Here is an 11,015-nt window from a genome sequence, read left to right as displayed (position 1 = left end):
TGCCACAGCAACATGCTTCCTGCCTTGCTGCGTTTGGCTTCTTGCTTCCTGATCCTTGAACCTCGGCTTCTTGATCCTCAGACTCTTGACTTCGTGACTCCTTGCTTCTTGATCCTCGGACCCTTAACTTATTGACTCCTTGCTTCTTGATCCTTGGACCCCTGATTTCGTGGCTCCTTGCTTCCTGACCCTCGGACCCTTGACTTCATGACTCCTTGCTTCCTGACCCTCGAACCCCTGACTTCTTGACTCCTTGCTTCCTGACCCTCGGACCCCTGACTTTGGGACTCCTTGCTTCCTGACCCTCTGACCCCTGACTTCCTGACCCCTTGCTTCCTGACCCTCAGACCCTTGGCTTCTTGACTCACAGCTCTCTGACCCTCGGATTCTTTTCTTCCTGACTCCTGGCTTCTAGACCCCCGTTCCTGCTCCCACCCCGCCATCTTGCCCCCGGTCCTGATGTCCCCTGCTGGGACTTCGATCGCCCATGAACCGGACCATGACAGAACCAATGGTTTTAAGCTGCAAGAAAGGAGATTCTGACTAAACATTTGGAAAAACTTTGACAGTAAGAGCTGTTCAGCAGTGGAACAGAGAAGCTGTTTCATGAGAGGTGGTGGACTGTCCTTCCTTGGAGGTTTTTAAGCAGAGGTTGGGCGGCCATCTGTCATGGATGCTTGAGCTGAGATTCCAGCATTGCAGGGGGTTGGACTAGATGACCCTCAGGGTCCCTTCCAACTCTAAGGTTCTATGATTTGGTGAAAGATCAAGCATGGGTTAAGCCAGGCACCCCCAAACCTGGCCCTCCAGATGTTTTGGGACTACAGTTCCCATCATCCCTGACCACTGGTCCTGTTAGCTAGGGATGGTGGGAGTTGGACTCCCAAAACATCTGGCGGGCCGAGTTTGGGGATGTCTGCATTAAGAGCATCCAAGACTTCTCTGTGTGATGGCCTGGGACTCGGGCTCGGACTCGGAACCAGAGGAGTCTCACTCTGCACCGGATCCTTTGCCTCAGGCATCATCTGAACCAAGTCTGGGGCCTGATTCTGAAGAGCCCCAGTCTGCACAGGTTCCCCTGCAACAAACACCAGCTGGGCTGAGTCAGGGGCCTGAGCCTGCCCTGGCTCCAGATGTGGGGATTACCTTGTTGCCTCCAGCTGGGCCGTCACTTACAGCTGCTCCACTACCAGTTGGATCAGGGGAGGCTGAGGCGGCCCCTGGGTCTAGTAACCCACCGACGTCTCCCGAGCTGCAGAGACTAAGGTCTGAGAGAAAGAGAGACCTGAGTACTCGCAAGAGGAGTGCTCGCCTTTGGGCAAAACAGGGAGGTGAGTCACTGGGGGATCAGGAGCGGACGCTACCCTGACAAAGATAAAAGGCTGTCGGACCCCACCCCAGGTTGCGGGAGCAACATTGCTGTATGCCAGATCCTGCCTGAGATCCTGTGCCGGTCCTTGCCTGGTTTCCTGCCTCGTGTCCTGCCTTGGGCCTGTCGGACTGACTCCTAGCAGAACCTTCAGATTCTGGACCGGTCCTGGACCACGTTTCACGGGTTACCCCCGAGCCCAGCACATTCTGCCTTCAGGAGTAGGAATGGCTCTCCGTGTAGTTATTGCAAGCCTGTTTTTTTTGTCCTCCAATGATTCTGAAACTCTGGGAATAAACATTGCTTGATTTGGCTTGGCGTTTTCCACTCTGCACTTCATGACTTGTCAGTTATTGATCAGCAAGTCCTGGCTTCAACTGGGGTCAATCAGTCCACCTCTAGTTTGGGTTCATTCCAACCTGTAAATAAAGTCACATTGCTAACCACATACGAGACAACTGATGAGATGCCAGAGGAGGAGAAATGTGATTGGCTGGGGACAGAGGGGTGTTGTCCACCGCTCCAATGGACCTCTTCCTGATCACACGTTCCACGGCTGGTTTCCACCCAGGCTTGCTCATAAATTGCCACCAGCTGGAAGCAAGGAACGCTCACATCTAACGGTCCTCTTTGCAATTCAGCTGAGATCCCCCGAGGCTTTAGGCTCAAAGAAGTCTCTCCTCTCGCAACCATGGAAGATTACTTCTCTGCGGTCCGCAAGATGGAGCAAACGGTGATGTTCCCCAGCGTTCTCCAGGGCGTCCCCTTGGAATGGCAGGACAACACGCCTGAGGCTGACTCGGGCGGCAAAGATCTGTATGATTATTACACGCTGCTGAAATCCATCAAGCTGGTGGTGGAAGGTGGCCTGATGCCTCTCAGTAACCAGAACCCTGATGTTGCCAGCCGTCTGAAAGAACAGGAAGAGAAAGAGAGGCAGAACCCTGAAGGCTATTTCTATTACCACGTGTCCAGCTTGTATCGTGTCCTTGCACAGCTGACAAGGAGAGCCAACGCCGTCACCTCCAAATACAATGAAATTATGGGGCAGATTAACCAGGGTGAAATTCATCTCAGCTGATGAGAAATGCATGGTGCAAAGAGCAAAGGTAAGATGTCTTTTGTTGCCTACTGACACCAGGAAGGCAGATTTGCGGTACCCTTTCTGGTGCCGGCTTAAAACATTTTTGTTTAGGTGAACCTATCTTCCTTGGAGGGACACGGGTGGCGCTGTGGGTTGAACCACAGAGCCTAGGACTTGCCGATCAGAAGGTCGGCGGTTCGAATCCCCATTACGGGGTGAGCTCCCGTTGCTCGGTCCCTGCTCCTGCCAACCTAGCAGTTTGAAAGCACGTCAAAGTGCAAGTAGATAAATAAGTACCACTGTGGCAGGAAGGTAAACAGCATTTCTGTGTGCTGCTCTGGTTTGCCAGAAGCGGTTAAGTCATGCTGGCCACATGACCCGGAAGCTGTACGCTGGCTCCCTCAGCCAATAAAGCGAGATGAGCGCCACAACCCCAGTCGGCCATGACTGGATCTAACGGTCAGGAGTCGCTTTACCTTTATCTTCCTTGTAGGTTTTTAAGCAGAGTTTGAATGACCACCTCTCACAGAGGCATTAGTTGAGATTCCTACATTGTAGGGGGTTGGATTAGATGGTTACATGATTCCACTTGGGGCTTCTAGGTGCAAAAATGTTTGAATGCCCAGTTTAGGGTTGCCATATTTTGAAGAGCAAAAAAGAGGACCACCAAACTGTGCCAGCATACCTATTTCCCCAGCTCAGGCTGGCAGCAGCTCAGCCCGAGTCTGAACCCCACCCCCGCCGACCCAGACATTTCCTTTAAAATGTTAAAATCCACCTGAATGGGCATGTTGGCCCCCCAAAAGAGGACATGTCTGGGGTTTTCCCGGGCGTATGGCAACCCTAATTAGTTCCAAGTGCAATTGCAATTAGTCCAAGTGCAGTTAGTTCCAAGGGAAATTGTTCAAAGGGTATAGAAAGAGCATTGCTTAGATTTGCTGTTTTATAAAAGGAGATTGAATATTATTTATTAATACATACATACATACACTGCCCATTTATACCACTCTGGGCGGCTCCCAACAGGATATTAAAAACATGATGAAAGATCAAACATTAAAAACTTCCCTAAACAGGGTTGCCTTCAGATGTCTTCTAAAAGTCAGATAGTTGTTTATCTCCTTGACATCTGGTGGGAGGGCATTCCACAGGGCAGGTGCCACTACCGAGAAGGCCCTCTGCCTGGTTCCCTGTAACTTGGCTTCTCGCATGGAGGGAACCGCCAGAAGGCCCTCGGAGCTGGACCTTAGTGTCCAGGCTGGACGATGGGGGTGGTGTCGCTCCTTCGGGTATACTGGGCCGAGGCTGTTTAGGGCTTTCAAGGTCAGCAGCAACACTTTGAATTGTGCTCGGAAATGTACTGGGAGCCAACGTAGGTCTTTCAGGACCGGTGTAATAGCAGCTACACCCAGTCACCAGTCTAGCTGCCACATTCTGGGGTAGTTGTGGTTTCCGGGTCACCTTCAAAGGTAACCTCACGTAGAGCGCATTGCAGTAGTCCAATACAGTGGTAAGGCATTCTGATAAGAAAGAATTCAGAATTACTGTACTTTCCAATTAATTCCACAGGGTTATTCTGCTGCTCTCTCCCAGAGTCCAAATGCACGAAGCGGACATGTCTTGCCATAAGTTCCTCCAGAGGACTTTCTGGTGCAACGAGCTCTGTGATATGGAAAATACTTGACTATTTCAATTCCTGATACCTGAATTGATAGGGTATATAGAGTGGGAGGGAAGCTTAAATTATTTTAATGAATATTTAATTTTTTTATGTAACCCCTTTAGAGGGTTTGATGATTGAGTGGCTTATAAATCTTATAAAGTAAACTAAATGCCAAACATGTCTATGGCCCTATATGATTCAAAGAGGATGTTTTGAAATCGGCTCACATCCTACTGATTGCATTGTCTCTGCTGACTAATACTTGCAATTCACTTCCGTAAAGGTAAAATTTATTTTACTGTTTTGTATGTAAGTGAATTTTGAGCCGATGAGCTCACTGCCAATAAAAAGACTAATTCTGAATAGCGCCTCATTTTCTTTCATTAATTGTTGAAAGAAACACTGTTCTGTTTGTACTATTTAGAAGTTAGGCTGAAACCTGTGTTTGTGTGTGTGCACATATGTATAAATATGTATTTTTTAAAAAAATTCAGATGTCCAGTGGACCTTATATATATGCTTACCAGGGATTTTTTCCAGCCGGAACTCACCGGAATTCAGTTCCGGCACCATTGCCATTATAAGAGAAGAAGGGAGAAGTTCATGGTGAGTTCTGGCACTTCTTTTTCTAGAAAAAAAGCACTGATGCTTCTTGTTTTTGTTTAGTCGTGTCCGACTCTTCGTGACCCCCTGGACCAGAGCACACCAGGCACTCCTGTCTTCCACTGCCTCCCACAGTTTGGTCAAACGCATGTTAGTAGCTTCAAGAACACTGTCCCACCATCTCGTCCTCTGGTGTCCCCTTCTCCTTGTGCCCTCCATCTTTCCCAACATCAGGGTCTTTTCCAGGGAGTCTTCTCTTCTCATGAGGTGGCCAAAGTACTGGAGCATCAGCTTCAGGATCTGTCCTTCCAGTGAGCACTCAGGGCTGATTTCCTTAAGAATGGATAGGTTTGATCTTCTTGCAGTCTATGGGACTCTCAAGAGTCTCCTCCAGCACCAGAATTCAAAAGCATCCATTCTTCGGTGATCAACCTTACCTAATTGTAGAGAGAAGAAAAATCAATTGCACGATGTAACTCCCTTAATATTATTCAGTGGTGTTAGTTTTGGGGTTGTTACCAGCCCCCTTAAAAGCATTCAATTTAAAGAGGACGGTGAGCATCTTATATTCATCAGTATACTTAGGCGGGCGTGAAATGTGTGGCCCTACAGATGTTTTCAGACTCCAGCTCCCATAATTCTGGCTCAACCAGGTGAGGGTCTCAAACCCTCAGTGAGTTAGGAACATCCCCTGTGTAGTAGTAATAATATAGTAATAATAATTTATTTATACCCCGCCCACCTGGCTGAGTTTCCCCAGCCACTCTGGGTGGCTCCCAATTGAATGTTTAAAACAATACAGCATTAAATATTAAAAAAACGTCCCTAAACATGGCTGCCTTCAGATGTCTTTTAAAGATAAGATAGCTTATTTCCTTCACATCTGAAGGGAGGGCGTTCCACAGGGCGGGCGCCACTACCGAGAAGGCCCTCCGTCTGGTTCCCTGTAACCTCGCTTCTCGTAATGAGGGAGCTGCCAGAAGGCCCTCGGCGCTGGATCTCAGTGTCCGGGCTGAACGATGGGGGTGGAGACGCTCCTTCAGGTATACTGGACCGAGGCTATTTAGGGCTTTAAAGGTCAGCACCAACACTGACCTGTACAAAGACAGGCTCTGGTGGATTGAGCAGACAAAACCAACAGTGGGCTCTGTGGTCAAAAAGGTGGTTTCTGCACATCTGCAGAGGGGAGTGAGGGGCAGATGGGGCTCATCCATCAGGGAAGGGAACCCATCTAGGAGAAGGAAAACTCTGATCCTAAACCTCCATTGCCTTAAGAGATATCTTCAGGAGAAGAAAAGGCTATGGACACAAATCTGAAGTGGTGTCCCTAAGGCAGTTGGACGGTGCCTTGTACGCCTCCTTCTGGCAACTCCTGAAGCCCAGCTGGTGCCAAACGGCTTGCTCTGCTTTCCTTTGGACCACATCTGTGAGGCCAAGAGGTCTTGTCGTCTGGGCAGCCCAGGGTCTCCAGACACACTGACCAGGCTTGCGCCCGAGAGAGGTGTTTTGCTACTGCTAACGGAGTGGTGTGACCTCACCCCTGGAGGAACACTCCGTTGTCTTTCGAGGCAGACGGATGCCAACCACAACAACGGCCTCCATCAGTGGAGGCCAAGCCAGTGCGCCATAGTGGTTAGAGTGTCAGGAAAGGACCTGGGAGATCAGGGTTCAACCCTCACCCTGCGCCACAAAGCTCACTTGGGGATACTCCCTGCCACTCAGCATAACCTACTCTGCAAGGTCGTTGTGGGGATTAATTGAGGAGGGGAAGAACTGTGTCCACTACCTTGAGCTCCTTGGAGAAAAAGTTGGTGCAACCAACCAACCAACCAATTGTAGCTAAGAGCTGTTGCTGGGACATGGGTGGTGCTGTGGGCTAAACCATGGAGCTTCTTGGGCTTGCTGATCGGAAGGTCGGTGGTTCAAATCCCCATGACGGAGTGAGCTCTTGTTGCTTTGTCCCAGCTTCTGCCAACCTAGCAGTTCGAAAGCACACCAGCGCAAGTAGATAAATAGGTACCGCTGCAGCGGGAAGGTAAACGGCATTTCCGTGTGCTCTGGTTTCCGTCGCGGTGTCCCGTTGTGCCAGAAGCGGTTCAGTCCTGCTGGCCCTCATGACCCAGAAAGCTGTCTGTGGACAAATGCCGGCTCCCTTGGCCTGAAAGCGAGATGAGTGCCACAACCCCATAGTCACCTTTGACTGGACTTAACCATCCAGGGGTCCTTTACCTTTGCCTTACCTTAGCTGTTGCTAGCCTTCTGATTTGTCTAATCTTTTTAAAAGCCTTCTGAGTTGGTTGCCATCACCCTTCCTCTTATGGGGGTGAATGCCATAATTTTATACATGAAGAGCAACAGCTGGAGGAGAGGTCAAGTTATGCGTGGGAAACGTAAATGGAGAGAAACGCATACCGCCTTAAGGTGCGGCAGGAGGGCTGCCAAGTTTGCAGAGTTGGGCAGAAACCTCTGTTTGATTTAGGGGAGGAATGAGGTGTGCACCAAGGCTGCCAGCCTTGTGGGGCTGGTCCTTGGTTTGCCGGCTTACTATAACCTGTACTTACAACGTGAAACATGGTGGTCCCCCTCAGCTTTGTTTGCCAGGCCAGGGCTGAGTCTTGCTCACCATGCGAGGCATTTCTTTTTTTAAAAAAATGTAATTCAAAATTAAAACAAAACATATTATCCAAAAACATATCATCCTTATTCTCCCCCCCCCATTTTTCCTCCCTCCCCCCACAAAACCCACCCACCCCCACCCTCCGGCTTCCCTCAGTTCCAGTTTTTGGTTTCTCTAAGAATGCTGTTTTTTGCATGTTACAAAGTTGTATAGATCCTCAAACTATTTAGCTGATTATTATCAATAAGAAGTTTGTGAATGTTTATTCAAAACCAGCCAAGGAGTCCAGTTCACTTTGTTGCGTCTTCAAATACTTTGTAAAGGGTTCCCATTCATCTTTAAAGTCATAGTTATCCTTGTCCTTATATGTCAGTTTTGCCAGTTCTGCATAGTTCATCAGTTTTTCTTGCCATGGTTCTTTAGTTGGGGTTTCCCCAATCTTCCATCCTTTTGCTATTAAGACTCTCGCACTGTTGTCGCATACATGAAGATGTTTTTCAGCTTTTTAGCAGATCTTTCCCAACAATCCTTAACAAAAATGCTTCAGGTTTTTAAGCAAATGTTAAATGGAACATTTTCTTCAATTCGTTGTATATCATTTCCCAAATTTTTTAATTACCTTACAATCCCACCACATATGATAAAATGTCCCCTCCTTTTCCTTACACTTCCAACATATATTTGAACTAGTTTTGTACATTTTCCCTAACTGCACTGGCGTTGTGTACTATCTGTACATCATCTTCATGTAATTCTCCTTCAATAGGGAACAATTTGTAAATTTTAAATCAGTTTTCCATAATTTTTCCATCATAGATCAAGAGGCATTTCCACAATGGAAGGAGACGCCCTGGAACCCTGGGGTGGACTGCAGTAGGACAAGGAAAAATCACGGCCACGCCATGCCCAGTCGCAGAGTCAAGGGAAAGGAATGTGCCACAAGTCATCATCGGAGCCAAGCCCATGTTTGCATTCACAAACCAAAAACAGCAATAGGACTTTTATATACAGTGGACGCTCGGGTTGCGAAAGTGATCTGTGTGGGATGCACATTCGCAACCCACAGCGGCACGTCTGCGCACGCGTAGGTTGCGATTTGATGCTTCTGTGCATGCGCAAAGCGCGATTTAGCGCTTCTGCGCATGCGCAACCATCAAAACCTGGAAGTAACCCGTACCGGTACTTCCAGGTTTTGGCAGTCCGTAACCCAAAAAAACATAACCTGAAGCGTCTGTAACCCGAGGTATGACTGTACAGTGGTACCTCGGGTTAAGTACAGTATTTAATTCGTTCCGGAGGTCTGTTCTTAACCTGAAACTGTTCTTAACCTGAAGCACCACTTTAGCTAATGGGGCCTCCTGCTGCTGCCACGCAATTTCTGTTCTCATCCTGAGGTAAAGTTCTTAACCCGAGGTACTATTTCTGGGTTAGCGGAGTCTGTAACCTGAAGCTTCTGTAACCTGAAGAATCTGTAACTCGAGGTACCACTGTAATGAAAACTAGGGATATAATGGAGTCACAAAAAACTTGGTTTATGAGGAAAAGATGCAGCAGAAAAGGGGTAACAACAGAACCCAAGGAGGGGAAGGTGCCGCTGTGCCGCCGGAGCACAATTTCTGTTCTCATCCTGAAGCAAAGTTCTTAACCTAAAGCACTATTTCTGGGTTAGCGGAGTCTGCAACCTGAAGCGTATGTAACCTGAAGCGTATGTAACCTGAGGTATGACTGTACATGAAAGCAGTGTGGTGTAAGCTGTTAAAGGGTGTTGGATGGGAACCACGGAGCCCTGGGTTCAAATCCCTAGTCAACCATGAAACTCGCTGGGTGAGCCTTACACAAAGCTGACGCAGTGGTTAGATGATGGCCCCCCATTGAACACACGCAAAATGGTTGGTACCCGTATACATTTGAAGCAGTATCGATCCAATTTAAACAGTCGTGCCTTTGCACAAGGAATCCTGGGAGCTGTAGTCTGTTGAGGGTGCTGAGACCCTGTTAGGGAGACCTCATAGAACTACAAATCTCAGAGTGGTCCAGCGACCAATCCCTTTCCCCACAGAACTCTGGGAACTGTAGCTCTGTGAGGGGAATAGCAACTCTCAGCGCCCTTAACGACCTACAATTCCCAGGATTCTTGGGAGAATTTTTTGTTTAAAGTGGTGCGATACTGCTTTGAATGCATTGTTATGATGCGGCCTGTGTCCAGTCTTTCTTGAATGTTTGTTGTTCAATAAAGGAGGGTCTACAACAGTGAGAATCCATCAGGCATTCATATTGATTTGCTTGTGGGATGTTTATACAGCTTCCCATTGATATAAGAAAAACTGCTCCCTTTCCCTTATGGGGTATTCCGGAGCCCATATAGAGTTCTTAAGTGGGTTCCCTATTGGTAGGAGAAAACAACAGAGGCCAACCAGAGTATAATGAGAAGCAAAGCGGCTAGTAAGCCTGATCTTTATTCAAGGAACTGTTGCAACAGGGTCCCCACTCACCACAAGCAGGAGGGAGGAGAACCCTGAACAATGGTGCGCATGCCCTTATATAGGCTCTTGAAATTGCCCACCCTGTAGCCCAAGACCACTCCCCAAAACATCATACATACAACACAGAAGGAGGTGGTCTACAGCAGAAATCCTGTCTGCCAGGATACCTGACAATGGTCCCTGATTGCGTTACCCAGGCAGCCTGGCCATTCTTTGGTGATGGTTAATACTTTGGCTCCTGAATCCAGGTCACAGGCTCACCCTATTCATACACAAATCCGCCCTTAAGACAGGATTTGCAAGCAAAAAGACGATGGGAAGGTTTTCCCCATTTGCCTCCCTTACTGCAGAGGAATATTTGAGCTCATTGGGAGAATCAAAATGGCTTCAGAATTGCTCTCCTGTGCTATTTCAGACACATGGTTCATGTATTTAGATATGTGTGCATTTAAGAATTATGGAAGTATTTAAAAAGTGATCAGCACTCCGAAACACATTCCAGGTTGAGCCACCTGGGCTCCTTTCAGGAGACACGAGAATTCATGGGACTCCAGAGTATGATGCGAAACCAGCAAAAGTCGATGTTATACAGTTATGGACAATATAATGGAGAAGCCAAAGAAACCCAAGGACCAGTGTGGCGCAGAAGTTAAAAGTGTCACACTAGAACCTGAGAGACCAGATGGTTAATACTTTGGTTCCTGAGTCCAGATCACAGGCTCACCCTATTCATACACAAATACGCCCTTAAGACAGGATTTGCAAGCAAAAAGACAAAGGGAAGGCTTTCCCCATTTGCCTCCCTTACTGCAGAGGAATATTTGAGCTCATTGGGAGAATCAAAATGGCTTCAGGATTGCTCTCCTGTACTATTTCAGACACATGATTCATATACTTAGATATGTGCGCATATGCGAATATTTATTCTACACTTGAGACCTTAAAATTCTTAAGGTAAAGGTAAAGGTACCCCTGCCCGTACGGGCCAGTCTTGACAGACTCTGGGGTTGTGCGCCCATCTCACTTAAGAGGCCAGGGGCCAGCGCTGTCCGGAGACACTTCCGGGTCACGTGGCCAGCGTGACATCGCTGCTCTGGCGAGCCAGAGCCGCACACGGAAACGCCGTTTACCTTCCCGCCGGTAAGCGGTCCCTATTTATCTACTTGCACCCGGAGGTGCTTTCGAACTGCTAGGTT

The 11,015-nt window shown here is 48.1% G+C and overlaps 1 protein-coding gene across 1 annotated transcript; it reads left to right on the top strand.

The window, feature by feature from the left end:
* Nucleotides 1–1,943: 1,943 nt before the first annotated feature.
* LOC307215081 (thyroid hormone-inducible hepatic protein-like) lies at nucleotides 1,944–4,479 on the top strand. The gene is made up of 2 exons (XM_079974249.1): nucleotides 1,944–2,478; nucleotides 4,023–4,479. Exon 1 carries the CDS (start codon nucleotides 2,061–2,063, stop codon nucleotides 2,448–2,450), a length of 390 nt encoding a protein of 129 aa, XP_079830375.1. The 5' UTR covers nucleotides 1,944–2,060; the 3' UTR covers nucleotides 2,451–2,478; nucleotides 4,023–4,479.
* Nucleotides 4,480–11,015: the final 6,536 nt, after the last annotated feature.

This window comes from Podarcis cretensis, assembly GCF_951804945.1.
Source record: "Podarcis cretensis genome assembly, chromosome: 4".
Classification (NCBI taxonomy): domain Eukaryota; kingdom Metazoa; phylum Chordata; class Lepidosauria; order Squamata; family Lacertidae; genus Podarcis; species Podarcis cretensis.
Note: the sequence above shows the minus strand (reverse complement) of the source record. Positions and strands in the feature narration are given on the sequence as shown.

What these genes read in the sequence shown, in the direction of transcription:
- LOC307215081 (XM_079974249.1), top strand. Translation starts at nt 2,061, where the DNA reads ATGGAAGATTACTTCTCTGCGGTCCGCAAGATGGAGCAAACGGTGATG.